Below are 15,288 nucleotides of genomic sequence, written 5' to 3'. Positions count from 1 at the left end.
TTTCCATATGTAGATACCACCATAGCTTGATGGAAAAGGACAGACCAAGAACAGCTCTTCAAGGGGCCATATTTTATGGAGTTGGCTAGATGGAGCTCAAGTGCTTGATCTAGCAAGTACCGGCCACGATCTCCAGACGGGGTTTCATATGTCACAGTACCGACTTCTGCATGTATATACCAAACAAAGCGAGTACGGGAAGGAGAAAAGGACAGTCAAATTTATATTTTACAACCAAAATATAATCCTCAAAAGTAACAGTGGGAGAGATTACCACTTTTTTTACAACCACCAACCACCCACACCATTGATAAAGCCACACGTGCCCGTGTAAGCTCCGTTCACTCTTCTGCTACAGCCGCTGCATCTCAACTGTCGGATTCTGCAGTACTCGGCTTGCTTGCTGAACCACCGTCAGGCAGAAAATTTGACAAGCTTGTTGCACACTTTTGCGAGGAAGAAGCGGCCCACACAAAAAATAGGTGCAAAATATCAAAAATTTGTAAGTATTTTACACCACATTTCAAACCAGGCAGATCATAACAGAATAAGCTTTCTTATACCAACGCCGCGGGTTGTGTTAGCTCCAGTTAGGTCAACCGTCATTACCAAGTTGGAGGGAAAAGGAAACGGCGTGAGAGATTTGTCTGTTGATCAAAACTGGCGGAAATGGAAAACTTTCCCAGCCAGCATGCTTCACCTCCGCCAGTGTATCAGGCCCCAACAGACTTGAACCAGGGCGGCCGTGGGAGAAGGAATTGCGAGCATAACGAGGGCAGTGCAACACCAACAACACTAGGGTCGTCGACAGGGGAGCGCGCATCGCTCCCCAACTCCAATATGAGCTTGGTGACAGGTGCAAACTCGCCATCTCCGCATAAGCGGACAGCGTCGGTGACGTCGATGGAATCCTTGAGCTCCGACGATAGCGCCGAGGCGATTCTAAGGCCGCCGCAGCGTCAGCAGCGCAGCTACCCTGCGGCTGCTGCCTTGGAAAACAGCACCTACCCCACGGCCAACTTTCGGCGACCAACTCAGTATAGTCCCCAGCCACCATCAAAAGAAGTCGACGAAGGGAAAAAAAACTCGGCAACAACAACTGCAACAACAACAGCAGCCACAACCACCACCACCATTTCCTCCGTCAAAGATGCTCTGATGCCGGCGCCATCGGCGTTTGAAGAAACGGAGCAACCATTTTCAAGGGACTCGATTCTGTTCCCAACCATCAGCGGATCGCGACCTCAGCTGCCCAACAATTCCAACCTCCTCGAGCTGTTCAACACCGAAAATTTATTGCTCGACCACCAAATCGAAGTCTTGACCAGTGCCCAGCCGCTAGATATCGAAGAATACATCACACACTTGAACAAGCTAGGCACAATCATCTACGAAAACAAGTTCGACCAAAAGCACCAGCAGCGATTATTCAATAAACTATACTTGCTCATGGATAGTTTGGAAGAGTACGTGGACACGTCGAACCCGCTCACGTCGCAGCTTTACCTCCTTGTGGAACAGAATTTTGACCTTTTCATCAAACTTGCGACAAACTACAAGGTAATGGCGATTCTGACGGCCGCAATTCGATTTCTCACAACGGTGGTGATGAACTTGAACTACTGGGAAATCTATAACCTTCTAAACTGGAAACCCGTGTTGTACCATTTTCTCAACTTGATCAACTTTGACTTGAATGAATCTTATCGCAAGTTCATTAGCGACTATCAAAATTATTCATATGACCAAGTCCAGCAGCCGATTGCAGCACCAAGAACTCGTACAAGGTTAAGAAGCAGAAAACGCAGACGCCTACTCGATGAAGAAGATATGACACCAGAAGAGAGAGAACGCACTGAACGGTTTTTCTCCTTGAACCCTGACACAGCAGACCACGACAAATACGTAGCTGATATTCTCTCGGGAGTCAATAAGCAGAAACGGAAATTCAGACCCGATGTCAAACTCGAGCACCACAAAATCATCAAAAAGCCGCAACCACCAACGGATAAACAGCTGAACAAATCGAGCAATTATGACCCCGACGTCGTGCATGAATGTCAACTCCCCTCGGCTGAAGTTCCCCACAAATTGTGCTTGCGCAGATTCCTGAGGAAATACGAGTTGATCAGACACCAAGAAACCGTGCATTCAAAGAAGAAGAAGTTATTTAAATGTTATGTGTGTGTTAAGCAGAACCCTGGGGTTGGTCCACGTATATTTACGAGACATGACACACTAGCCAAACATATACGAGTCAACCATGAGATTTTCGGAAAGGAAGCCAAGGCCGAGGTGGCTTACTCCAAAAAGCACGCTGAAGTTGTCGAAGAAGGTGACATCACCGTTCATGTCGGAAGAAGAAAAACCAAGGTTGACTTTGAATTGAGGGCTCACATGGACAAGAATGGCGAAGATGGTGAGGGAATGTCGTATCTTGAAACGAGCGATTTGGATTCCGGAGATGAAGAGGTGGTTTTCAACAACAGATAATGCTTTCCCCTCCATCTTTTCCTCCCTCACCCTTTCCTGCAAAAACAAAAAAAAAAAAGACGAACATTTTTACGCCACTTAATTTCTTTACTAATTTTCAAAAAAAAAAAAAAAAAAAAAAAATCAATCATAATCTTGCTAACCTTTTATAATACTACAGAGCTCCTCTCATACTCCTGTTGTTCTAACGCCGCGTGTCTAATCTCTTCATCTTCAATCTCGTCGATTATCTCCCGCGGTACATCAGCCAACCCGACAATGGGCCGCCTCAAATCATGCGTCTTGAAAACAACATCGCGAACCAACTCCTTGCCTTGGCCCAACTTGGAAACCGTACACGTACGAGCCTGGGTCAACAGCACGGGAAAGTGGATAGTGTTCGTAAACACATCCCTTACCCCTGAAGCCGCCACGCCCAATCTCAACTCCGCTAGCTTAGAATTATACTCCAGCGACTGCTTGGCGATTTGATAGAGCCAAGTTTCATCAGTTTGATAATTGACAATAGGAACGGGCGCCAACGGAGTCGACGAGCTGCCAATGCCCATCCCACCAACACCCAACCCACCCCCAGCGCCACCACTCGAGCCATCGCCCAACAAACTCGACAATTTGCTCTTGTAGAACTCGTCCGGGTCAGCGTATTCGCCCGCAACGTCGCCATTCGCCACGGCGCGCGCTTCCCAGAAATCATCAATCACCTTCTTACCTTCCTTGATCATGCGCGCGCCAAACTCGCGGAAAATCAGCCGGGCGCTAACTAAATTGACAGCGCGACCCTTGTACGAGTTAGGGATGATCCCCCGCTGGATCAAGTCCATCTTCTGATCGTAGTCGCATACCCGCTTGAACAAGGTCTTGTGGGTCTTGAATAACAAATAGGAGTCGCGGAACCCGACTAGGCGCGCTGGCCCCGTTGAGATCATGTAGAGACGGTCCCCTTCGCCTAAGATCTTGAATGTGCGCATGCGGAACTCGCGGTTGCCGGTCAAGTTGCCCAAGGAGTCGATCTTGGCGCAGCCCAAGGGGTCTTCGTTGGGGATGCGCACTTCGTCGTTCGAGGTGTCGATGGGGTTGCCGTCCGAGTCGAATACGTCGCTTTCTTTGAAGAGGGTTGATTTCTTTTTCTTCTTGCGCCCGCGTTTTTTAAGATTTTCCTCGTCGTCGTCGTCGTCATCGTCGTCGTCTTCATTGTCATTTTCATTATTATTTTCTTCTTCTTCTCCATCTTCTTCTTCTCCATCTTCTTCTTCTCCGTCTCCATTGTTATTGTTGTTGTTGTTGTCAGCATCGGCCTCATCATCGTCATCGGCTAAGCTGTCTTTGGTTTCGCCCGCTTCGCCTTCCTCCTCATCGTCGTCTACCTGTGCCACTTTCCTTTTCTTGGGCGTAGGACCAAGTTGTTCTTCCTCTTCTTCCGCTTCTGGTTTCAGTTCTTGATTTTCATCCTCGGCGTCGGCATCCTGATTTTTTTCCGCCTCTGTGGTGTTGGCCTCTTTGTTTTTGGATTCTTCTTTAACAATCTGGGACGCCTCCTGAACCGGTTTGGGTCCGGATGAACGCAATGATTTCCTGCCTCTAGCCATGGCCTTTCTCTTCTTCAAGCTTTTAGGTTGCAACAACGGCTGTATGTCCTGGTGATGTTTACTGAAGATGTAGAATTTCACGCAAGAGTTCCATGCAGTATTCCCTACAGTGCGCGCTACCCGTCAGCCATCAGCCATCACCAACCACCCTACGAAGGCCCATCACCTTCGAGTTTTGATGTTCATCTACCAAGATTCATATACTTATAGATTTATATATATACAAGCCTATGCAAAAAAGTCATTACAATCAATTCTCATCTTCCTTGTTTTTCTGCTCACCATCTTTCCTTTCATCTGCAGGTTTTTCATCTTTAAAAGCAGCGTTGCCGTCAAGATACTTGTCAAACGCGTCATTGTTCTCGGGGAAAGGTCTCTTGCCCAAGAGTCTAATCATATCCTCTCTCGTGATAAACTCCTTCTTCAACAATTCCTGTGCAACAAGATCAACCTCCTTGGCCTTTTCCGTCAACAACTGCTTGCACTTGTTGTAACATTCAGTCACGATTCTTTGTACTTCACCGTCAATTTTCCTGCTTGTTTCCTCGCTGAATGGTTTCGTCAAATCATCTTGAGATCTCGTGTCAAAGTAATTCATCATTCCAATCTCGGGCGACATTCCAAACCTCAAGACCATGGACTGAGCAATTCCAGTGACTTTTTTGAAATCGTCATGAGCGCCGCTGGTCACCGAGGCGAAATTTAGTTCCTCGGAAACCCTTCCACCTAAAGTCATAATCATTCTATCAATCAATTGCGCATCCGACATCAAATACTGGTCAGGTGGCAAATACTGGGCGTACCCCAAGGTGCCTTGTCCACGTGGAATTATGGACACTTTCAACAATGGATGTGCATGTCTCAAAAACCAGCCACAGATGGCGTGGCCTGCCTCGTGGAACGCAACAATCTTTTGCTCTTCAGGATTGAGCAATTTAGATTTTTTCTCAACGCCACCAATTACTCTTTCAATTGCCAACTCAAAGTGCCTCAACGTTACTGAAGTGGCATTGTATCGTGCAGCTATGAGTGCAGCCTCGTTACACACATTGGCAATGTCGGCACCGGAAAATCCGGGGGTCAAGGCCGCCAATCTTCCCGACAAGTCGCGGTCAATGTCCTTCTTCAAAGTAATCTTTCTCAAATGAACATCAAATATCTCTTTTCTGCCTAGCAATTCGGGATTATCAATGTGAACGTGTCTGTCGAATCTACCCGGTCTCAACAAGGCCTTGTCGAGGATATCTGGTCTGTTGGTACCGGCCAAAACAACCACGTGGTCGGTGGTGTCAAACCCATCCATTTCAACCAAAAGCTGGTTCAAAGTCGTCTCACGTTCATCGTTTGAGCTCGACGCGTTTCCCTTGGCTCTTTGTTTACCAATAGCATCAATTTCATCAACAAAAACAATGGAAGGAGCATTTTCTCTCGCGGTCTTGAACAAGTCTCTCACACGAGACGCACCCACACCGACAAACATTTCAACAAATTCTGAACCCGAGACCGAAAAGAAGGGGACGCCTGCTTCTCCCGCGGTTGCCTTGGCGAGAAGAGTCTTACCGGTACCTGGCGGTCCAGAAAGAATAGCACCACGTGGAATCTTGGCACCCAATTTTTCATATTTCTCAGGGTTTTTTAAAAAACTCACAAACTCAGTAACTTCTTGCTTGGCTTCAGCCATTCCAGCCACATCCTTAAACTTTGTTTTAACCTCTGTTTCTTGATTAAACTTTTTAGCTGTGGATTTTCCAAAGCCCATGGGACCCATTCCACCCATTGACGACGCGGCCTTTTTGGTCATCCAATAAATAGCACCCAAAAACAAGATTGTTGGCAAGAAATTGATTAAAAACTTGGTTGTGTTACCACGAGTTGTGTAAACAACCGGTACTCTCATTTGGGGCGCAATGTTGCACTTGTCCTGAGCCTCGCGCAAATTGCGCTCAAAAGTCTCTACTGATCCAATGTTGAAGTACAACTTGTTAGCATGGGTTTGACGCATCCCATTGTCGTTGAGCTCGACGTATGCAACATTGTTATTGACAACCACCACTTTGGACACCATGTTCTTGCTCAAATAATCGGCAACAAAAGATTGAAACGTAATCTCGTGGCTCTCGTCGTTTGTGACGTAGGTGAGTAAAACTATGGCAAGAAGCAGAAAGAGCGCAATCTGCATAGCCTGCTTTGGATCTATCAGCATCTCAAACACAGTCTCCTTGCGCGGCTTACGACCTTTGGGTGAATCCTTCTTTGGTTGATCCTTCTCTTCGCCAGGTTGGTCTTTGCCTTTATCTTGCTCTGATTGATCTCTTTCTTGCTTTGATTGAACTCTGCCTTCATCTTTCCTTGTGTAAAAAAATTTATTGAAATTTGCAGCTATGTCCGATTTGTCGATAGATGCAGGTCCAGATTTTGTTTCCTTCAATACAGACTCGCTCAATTTTGCAATTTTCTTGCAAAACTCATAGTCCGGAGGAGTTAATTCAAAAGATCTCCTTCCTTTACTTGAGATTTTTGTCGAGTTGAGCATTGAAAAGATGTCAAACCACAACTTTGCCACATCAACGTCGAGTTCAGTTTCTCTTGCCACATCTTCGAGATCCACCCGCTCGTTGCCTACAAGCTTGTCATTAAAGATCTTTATCAAGTTCTGCACCTTTGGATCCTGCACTTTCATCTCATCAAAGTATGCAATCTGGTTGGAGAGGAGGTAAAAATTTTTCACAGCCTCCATGATCTCATCTTTCTCCAACGGCAGCTTGTCTGAAAAGTTCACCGCAAACGTATGTGCAATCTCCTTGATCGATTCATCGGGGTCCAACACATTCTTGTAGTCCTTCAGTTTTTCGTACTTGTCGCATCGCGCTTCAAACTCCTGGAGTACTATCTGGTACATTGCGTGTAACCGGGAAATGTACTTGACGTTTAAAGGGTCCGAGGGAAGACTAATCGTGAGCTTGTACAGCGAGGGTTTCTTTAGTAGATCGGCGTCGAAATTTGTAAATAGTCTCTCGAGCTCCTGCTCATACTTTTTGGAGTCGTAGGACTGTTGAAACAAGCTTGTTGCGGCATGAAATTGCCTTTTGGCAAGCTGCGGGTATGAGAATAAAGGCACTCTTAGCCTTGCGTGGAGTGAAAGACCTCTACTTCGCCATAGTATGGGTCTCAACGAGGATTTCAACATGTGTGTGAGTAGAGTTGTTCAATGCTGCAATGATCTCTGTTGTTGGAGTGAACAGATGGTGAATTTTTCGCCTTTCGAAAAATATCCGTTGATGCCACCAAAAAGTTCTCGATCTTAACCCCGACCCACACAACCCACCGGCGGCCGAACCCGAGAGCCAAAACGAACCCACCACAGACTACAGGCTCGGCATTACTATTCACGCTATAGAAGAAGTCAGTAGATAATTGAATAAGCTGTGTCTTCAGGTTGGCACAGAAGTAAGCGCGGAAGATTGCTACAAACACTACTAGCGTCCCGAAACCAGCATTTTTGATCTCGAAATCCAGAGCTCAAGCTTGCAACTGTGTTAACCTAATAATAACAAACTCTCTATACGAAGAACTAAACCAACCAATAACCGAAAAAGTCAAAACGTACTTTTTTTTTTAAGAATGGGTGGAGTTTTTTTTTTCCATGGCCCCCTTTTTTTAATGAATCAAGGAGAAACTGGCAAGAACCGGTCTGTGATCACTGAATCTATGGCCATAGTCAAATAAGTTGTCGATAACTTCATGGTTAATCACATCGATTTGCGTGGTGGAATTGATACCCGGTTTGCTAAAGATGAAGTCAATTGTGGTTCCACTGGCATTAGCGAAACCTGAAAATGAAGGTAAATTGGCGTTGATATCCTTGCTTGCTACAGACGACGAGTCGCTGAGTGCTGAAGCGGCAAGTTTGTACGCGGGGTCTGTAGCTACACTGTTGAAATCTCCGCTCAAAAACACGGGGTACGAGTTTGGAATCTGCTGGATATAGCTGTCGATCAATCTGACTCCATAATCGCGCGCTTCCTCGGACCGGTCATCTAAATGAGTATTGATGAAATTGACGCGTTCAGAAGTCTTTCTATGCTCCAAGGTGGTCAAAGTCACGATTCTTATCGAGCCAGCAGTTGGGTATTTTGATGGCTCCAAGGGAGTTTTACTCAACCACCTCGTGGTACCATTCAACAACTTCCACTCGTTGGAGTCGTACAACACGGGAGCATATTCTCCCTTCTTTTTACCGTCGTCTCTTCCAACACCGAAATGAACCCAGTCACCAGTAGTGCCTGCATTCAACCCGCGAAGCACATCCTTTAACGGCTGGTACTTGGTTTCTTGTAACCCAACCAACAGCGGGCCGTTTTTGGTGTTTGAAATGATTGTTTGAATCACACCCGATTTTCTGTCTTCCCATGGAAGCTCGAATTCTTTTCTTTTCAAGTACGGTGCTGGGTATCTGACATTGTTTGTGTATATCGTGAGGTCAAAGTTTCTTCCCAAGTTTACCACTTCTTGTTTTTCTTGTTTCTCTTGAACGGGAGCACCATTCACGCCTGGGCCGAGTAAAAGACCGACGTGCACCAAATTACTTAACAACATAGTTGAAGCTGATGTAGATGTGAGACCAAAACGGTCATGTCGAGCAGCAGCAGCACCTCCAACCTATATATATATAGCACATACAATCATACATATATATCAATATGTATAGGCGCTAGGTGCTAGGTCTCGTGGAATGGATCCGCCTCGGGGCCACTCGAGGGAGCCTCGTGGCTGATCTAGCGTCGTACAAAAGTATTGCCAAAAGTGTGGTTCAGAGTGTTTCACAATGCTCCATTTTTTAGTTATTTCCAAGATCGTATAGTAACGAAATGCACCCACAAAAAAAAAGCACCTAGGCGTCAAAGGGCCTCAGAGGAGGCATCCTTTGCTTCTTCATATCTATTCCTCAAGTGTATCTCCAGTCACCACTAACATCATGACAACCGGTACTTTGTTCCCTTTGCGGCTTCAACCATATTTGGTCTATAATTAACTCTATATTGTGCCGACGCACTCTTGTGTAAACCAATATAGTGGTGCGGTCATAACCGTAACCGTATTCCCTCATGAGCCTCCTCCTCCTCCCCCTCTCCAAAAAAGAAAAAACGCCCGGGGGTTTAAAGCTTTTGTATAAGCCGATCAAGCCCCCTATCTCATGGGACACCATTGCTAGCGCTAAAAAAAAAAGCCTACCCCCTTTGTTCTCCGTTGTAAAGGTGGAATTGTTCTCTCATCTCTCATCTCTATCTGCCCTCACTTCTTACTGAAACTGCTTCCTCCTCAATTGGAGCTTCTCTAGGACTAAAACAGGGCGCCCTCCCCTTTTTGGGCATTTTTCCATATCGGTATCTGCTATTCCATCAACCAAATGTGGCATCTTTGATATGTCCCTCTAAGTTTCGCCTACCCCCTATCTTCGTAAATATGCGACCAGTTGCATTTTGCTTTTTTTCTTGGCAACGTTTCTTTGCGCCCGCCACCTAACCCGAGCTGAAAGTTTACAAACCCGTTATTGACTACACATTCCACTGCAGTTTCACGCAAAAGACCGCCATCTTTCTTCTAGTGATTCCATGGCTTAAATCGGTTGCACGAGGAGAGGTCACGGAAACGGAAACTATTTTTTTTTTTTGCCCCATGCGAGATGTATAACTTCAGGTGAAAGTATCTGCAACATAGTCTAATTTTTTTTTGCCTACTGTTGCCCGATTCAAAATCAATTTTAACCGGCGTTGAAAGCCCTAGGGCGTTTTTTTTCTTTCTTTCCAAAGCCACAACCACACGCTTTGACTCTTTTAATTAATTGCAAAAAAAAATAGAGAAATTAATGGTTCTTGAGCTCATGGAAGGTGATCTTGTCAAAAATATTAGTTTATGGTTCTAAATTAAAAAGATATTAGCGTTTTATATGTCTAATTTTAATTTTTCTATCAGTATTGTCTTACTGATTCTTCATCAATCGTTCGTTATATTTCGGAGAAAATATTCCATCATCATCATCACCGTCGTCACGGTCATTGACGAGATCGTCATCGGAATACGCATCCGAATCAAGCAAGATATTATCGTCCAAATCAAACACCTCGCCGACTAACCCTTTCACCAACATCATAATTTCATCTAGTCGATTATAGATCATATGCGCAACCAATAATGCCAAAATGTTCAATTGTCCATCTTGACTAAAAAACTTTTCATAGTCCAAATGCTGAGTTATTTCGTGGTGACTGTTGGCGCTGTTGGACCTTGCGCTTTTCCTTCTTTCCCTGTCAGAGTAAAAACGCTCACTAAGGGTAATCTTGTTGAGCCCCCACTGATGTCTTAGAAACTCCATGTGTTTGATGGAGATATTGGCCTCGGTAATCTTTGGTAAGGGGTCCTTGGATTTGAGAGAGTCCGACGCCATGTGTATGGTGGCGAAAATCTCGGCATCCAACTCTGAGTAACATAATCCCACCCGTCTCACTATAATTGGGATCCACACTTTGGGCTCTTTCAAGCTGTTCAAAGCTATTAAAAGCATAAGGTATAATTGAACCGTGTCTGATACAAGCCCCTGAAGTCGAAGGTATTTGCTTTCCGGGTAGTAGCCGGCAATGGCGATCTCGTACTTCAACGGCATGAGCAAGCCCGATAACCCTGAGATTCTCATTAGCAAATACCGAAATCGCGCAAGTAAGATGTCGTGTCTGTCCTGGATGTGGTAATCAGGGTCTTCTAGTCTCTTGAGTGCGAATTTGGTAATGTCGCAATGAACATTACCGACTTCGAACAAGGAACTGCCCAAAATCTTTCTCACTATTGTCTTTGAGGAACGAGGAGTTGGGATTATTGCTGCTAGCGACCCGATAGCTAACCCAATCACAACACTGACGAATCGCAACCAAGCAGGCTTGAACCCGTACCCGACATTGGCCCCGGCTGGATTAATCTTGGTGTCGATCCACGAGGTTCCCAACACCAACACCGTGGTTACCCCAAACAAGATCTGGGGCATGAGCGTTTGGTGCACAGAAAAGTGGCGGAAAAACACCAAGTACAAGTAAATGACCGCGGTCACCGCGCCAAAGCCATAGTAATTGCCTTTACCATTGCCACACGAGATGTACCAACCAACCATCCCCAAGAGGCATCCACAAAAGGTGTATACAAATTTCGCGGCAAAGGTATACACGGTCTGGCCCGTGCTATCGCTAATGCTAAGCGAAATCATAATCACCAACCACACCAATCTCTCGTTGTAGTACCACGACGCAGTCGTGCGCACGAAATAAGGGATGGCTCCAATGCAGACCAAGCCACCGGCACGGATCCAAAACCAAAAATTATCAGACAAGAAAAACTTAAAGACCTTGACCACGTAGAAGCCTGCTAACTGCATAAGATTGGCCGGAGGTAGACTATCGGCGTTTCTGACTCGAATGTTGCTTTTCAAAAAATCGGGCATTTCTTCGTCCAAGTCGCTCGACAAGTGCCTCGGTTTGGAGTACTTGCACGCGGTAAAGTAGGTGATGAATTTAGGTGTGGGTCGTCTCTCGTCGAGCTCAATGGCAAAATCCAACAAGGCCGTAATCTTTTCCAATTGGTATTTGGCAATTTGCAAAAACAAGATACCCTGACTGATCAAGAACAACAATACTTCTTCAGTTCTAGCAGTATCAAGCATCATCTTTTTCAACGCATCAACGTCATCAAATTTTTCCAAGGCCACCTGGACCTCCTTTTTGGCCTTTTTGACCCGTTGTGCCATTTCTTGCTGCTTTTGGCAGTAGCCCTCCCACTGTCCAGGTAGCCAAGCATATACTCGAAAATTGTTGGCGGTATCCACCCACTCAATGACCTCTTGGAGACCCGAGTTGGCCACATCTAGCAAGATCTTGAAATTCTCAGTGAGGAATTTGGCAATACGATCGATATCGCGCGTCGTTAGCCTATGCCCCTTGCCATGGTGCATGATTCTGTTTCTCAACACTTTAATCCTCTTGCGGCTCTCGTATTCCCCGACTTTGCGATAGGAATCATGGAACGCGCTGAATAGCTTCGCGTGACCGTGTCCAAGGGACGACGCGGTTGATTTTTTCCTGGTTATGCCGAAATCATCCTTGGCAAAGTGGGTCCTCTCTTGCAATAATTGGTAAAAATAGGCATAACTCGCAGACGCGCTAATGACATTTTTGATCAAAGACCGAAGTTGGCCAATATCTCCGACATCGAACCGTCCGTAGGAATACTCGAGCCAAATGGTTGACGCTACAATCTCCAAGGGAGCCATCTTGGCGCGAATGCCGCTAATATCCTTTTTCAAGCCCTTGTAGTTTGCGAAATTGGGCGCCGAAGGTCTCATGGTGTTGAATAAATTGGAATTCTTTCCGCAGGTGCTTTTCAATTGCGTCAACAAGCCCTTGCAGCCAGTGACAAAGTTGAAATTTGAAGTTGTTGGGTAAATGATAAAACTAGACAACACCTTGAGAACGAGCGAGATCCCCGCGGGCCTCAACACTTGATATCCAACAGCCAAAGGCTGGTATAACGGCGAAAAATGGCCATAGCACGAAAATATAACATTGCCAATCTGCCCTCCAATATAAACTACCTTCCACAAAGGGTGTAAATTGTCTCTCATGTTGCCCACAATGAAAGTACACGATATTATGGAGAGTATAGTTATCGCAACACCCTTTGTATTGATGTATCTTCCGGAAAAGATCTGGTCCTGTACACACTGCTGCAACATGTCATTCATTTGGCACGAGCCTTCTTGCACCAATTGCCGGATTAGTTCTTGCTCTGTTATTCCGCCGTGCAAATCGTTAATGATCTTTGACCGAATCACATGATGAACAAATGCAATAATGAACCCAGTCATGAAAGTGCAAGCAGTAATCAAGTTCATCACGATGGAAGTGCCACCGGAAATGCTAATGAAACTGACAATCAAGAGCAAATACGAAGCAGTCCCGAACCAGCGACTGGTCATGGGGACGATTGTCAAAATGGTACATGACCAAACATAACACCAACTTCGAAATACAATCTTGAAAGAAGGATAGTCCAAGTGCTGTAGAACATAGTTGGGGTATATCACGTCGTAAGCTTTCCGCCAAAGTGGGATTTTACTAGCTGGTTCCTCGTTGATCACGGTGGCTGCTATATTGCGCTCGTCCCCTTTGGGGAAGTACTCGTTGGCAGTAACGGTGTCATCAACCGCGGGAAAGGAGTTTTTCGCCGCAAAGTCAGCGGTGGAACTAAACGGTGCTGGCGCAGGAGCATGGGGATCGAGCGATGTTTCGGAAACGACTGATGACGACAACGACATCAACGAGATGGCATCACGGTCTTCACGATCAGGCATTGTCGATTATTTCGTGCGAGCAAGGCAATTTTCCGGGTGTCTTTTCTTTGATCGAGTCAATTCTTCAAGAGTGGTAGAAGGGGGAGGGGGGGAGGAGCAGTTGGTCTCTATTATCGTAGTAGTTATTGTTGTTGTTGTTTCAGTTGTTGTTTTTGTAGTCGGTCAGTACAAGACCCGTCTGCATCCCGTCCGAATATATTTTACATCATGGCTTCGACTTGAACGGAAATAACCACATCCGAGCCGGATCGAATCTGTAGCAACAGTTCTACCGAGTCAAGCCAGACTTGCAAAAAAAGAGAGATGTGGGGGAAATTAAAGGAATACGGGTTTTTTAAAAGCAGTACAGACTTCACGTCGAGCAGCAATAGAGCTGCTGCTGCTGTTGTTGCTGTTGTTGCTGTTGTCGTTGTTGTTCTTGTTGTTTGGTACCTGCTCAGCTTGACAGGTTTCCCCATCACTCGCCGTCCCCACACACACACACACAGTTACAAAGTCACGTGATGGGGACACGTTTGTGCGGCGCGCGGTTGACATTGCCCGAAACGGGAAACCACCAAAAAAGGTATAGGCGGCGCTGCTTATCACGGCTTATCGCGGGCGTGGGTCTGTCACTTCGGCTTAATGCGAAGTGAAAAATTATGACGAATATCCCAAGTTGCAGGCCAATTGATATAAACCGTCCAATATATCCCCCCCCCAAACTTAGACTCTAACTTTCCTTGCCCATTCAACTGCTCAAAGTAAATAAGTTAAAAGGATATGGCGAAAATCCTCGATCAAGAGCAATTTCAAAAACAGATTGTGTCACAGTACACCGACGTGATTGGTGAGAAAGTAGGAGGCGAAATCGTCTCGTTCTCCGACGAGTGGTTTGCCCAGGCTGAAAACTTGATCAAGCCAAAAGCGCCCATAAGAGACGCGACGCGATTCGTCTACGCGGGAGCCTGGTATGACGGATGGGAAACCAGGAGACACAACACTGAAGAAGCCGACTGGGTCATTTTCAAATTCGGGGTGAGTTCAGCTAGATTGATTGCATGTGAAGTCGATACTGCGTTTTTCAACGGCAATCATGCCCCCTTCGTGTCAGTTGAGGCCATACAAAACTTTGATGGCGATTTGCTGAATGTCAAGGACGCCGATTGGGAAACCATTATCCCCAAGTCGGAGTGCGGGCCTAGTCAAAAACACTTTTTCGCTAGGGATCAAGAAACGCAAAAGAACTATACTCATGCCAGATTGAGAATGTACCCCGATGGAGGTATTGCTAGATTTAGATTATACGGAAGTGTCGTGCCGGTGACTCTGAAGTCGTCAAATGAAAGCGTAGTTGACTATGCCTCGGTCAAGAATGGCGGTGTCGCCATTAGAGTCAGCGACCAACATTTCGGTACCGCTGACAACATCTTGCTTCCTGGTCGAGGCCACGATATGAGTGATGGCTGGGAAACCAAGAGGTCCAGAACACCAGGCCACACCGACTGGGTCATTGTGAGGTTGGGCGCTCCTGCCAAATTGCAGGAGATCGTCGTTGACACGGCTCATTTTAGGGGCAATTTCCCACAAAAGATCAATGTTGCTGGTGCTTTGGTCGAAAGCGAAGATGACATTGAAAACGCCGACTGCTGGAAGACCATCGTGCCTGATTCAAAGACCACCGCAGACAAGGAGCATTTTTTCAAAGTCATTGACGACTCGACATTCTCCCACGTCAAACTCACGATTATCCCCGATGGTGGTGTCAAGAGATTCCGTGTATTTGGAGTTCAGGCTTGAGCTTGGACACTAATTTCGCAGGGGGGAAACGGGACTGGA

At 46.0% G+C, this 15,288-nt stretch overlaps 6 protein-coding genes across 6 annotated transcripts; 2 read left to right on the top strand and 4 right to left on the bottom strand. All coding sequences in view use genetic code 12, as the record gives it.

Annotated features, from left to right (window-relative positions):
• Positions 1-669: 669 nt before the first annotated feature.
• Positions 670-2,493, top strand: LODBEIA_P45550 (uncharacterized protein; the record flags this gene model as incomplete). The annotated part of the gene is made up of 1 exon (XM_066974789.1): positions 670-2,493. One exon carries the CDS (start codon positions 670-672, stop codon positions 2,491-2,493), a length of 1,824 nt encoding a protein of 607 aa, XP_066831493.1.
• Positions 2,494-2,639: 146 nt separating this feature from the next.
• LODBEIA_P45540 (uncharacterized protein) lies at positions 2,640-4,079 on the bottom strand (the record flags this gene model as incomplete). Its single annotated transcript, XM_066974788.1, has 1 exon — positions 2,640-4,079. One exon carries the CDS (start codon positions 4,077-4,079, stop codon positions 2,640-2,642), a length of 1,440 nt encoding a protein of 479 aa, XP_066831492.1.
• A 250-nt stretch (positions 4,080-4,329) lies between these two features.
• On the bottom strand, positions 4,330-7,266 carry LODBEIA_P45530 (uncharacterized protein; the record flags this gene model as incomplete). Its single annotated transcript, XM_066974787.1, has 1 exon — positions 4,330-7,266. One exon carries the CDS (start codon positions 7,264-7,266, stop codon positions 4,330-4,332), a length of 2,937 nt encoding a protein of 978 aa, XP_066831491.1.
• A 470-nt stretch (positions 7,267-7,736) lies between these two features.
• Positions 7,737-8,675, bottom strand: LODBEIA_P45520 (uncharacterized protein; the record flags this gene model as incomplete). The annotated part of the gene is made up of 1 exon (XM_066974786.1): positions 7,737-8,675. The coding sequence occupies one exon, from the start codon at positions 8,673-8,675 to the stop codon at positions 7,737-7,739; it is 939 nt and encodes a 312-aa protein (XP_066831490.1).
• Positions 8,676-10,059: 1,384 nt separating this feature from the next.
• Positions 10,060-13,470, bottom strand: LODBEIA_P45510 (uncharacterized protein; the record flags this gene model as incomplete). Its single annotated transcript, XM_066974785.1, has 1 exon — positions 10,060-13,470. One exon carries the CDS (start codon positions 13,468-13,470, stop codon positions 10,060-10,062), a length of 3,411 nt encoding a protein of 1,136 aa, XP_066831489.1.
• Positions 13,471-14,232: 762 nt separating this feature from the next.
• On the top strand, positions 14,233-15,249 carry LODBEIA_P45500 (uncharacterized protein; the record flags this gene model as incomplete). Its single annotated transcript, XM_066974784.1, has 1 exon — positions 14,233-15,249. One exon carries the CDS (start codon positions 14,233-14,235, stop codon positions 15,247-15,249), a length of 1,017 nt encoding a protein of 338 aa, XP_066831488.1.
• Positions 15,250-15,288: the final 39 nt, after the last annotated feature.

Source organism: Lodderomyces beijingensis, assembly GCF_963989305.1.
Source record: "Lodderomyces beijingensis strain CBS 14171 genome assembly, chromosome: 5".
NCBI lineage: Eukaryota > Fungi > Ascomycota > Pichiomycetes > Serinales > Debaryomycetaceae > Lodderomyces > Lodderomyces beijingensis.
This window is presented reverse-complemented; position numbering and strand designations above follow the sequence as displayed.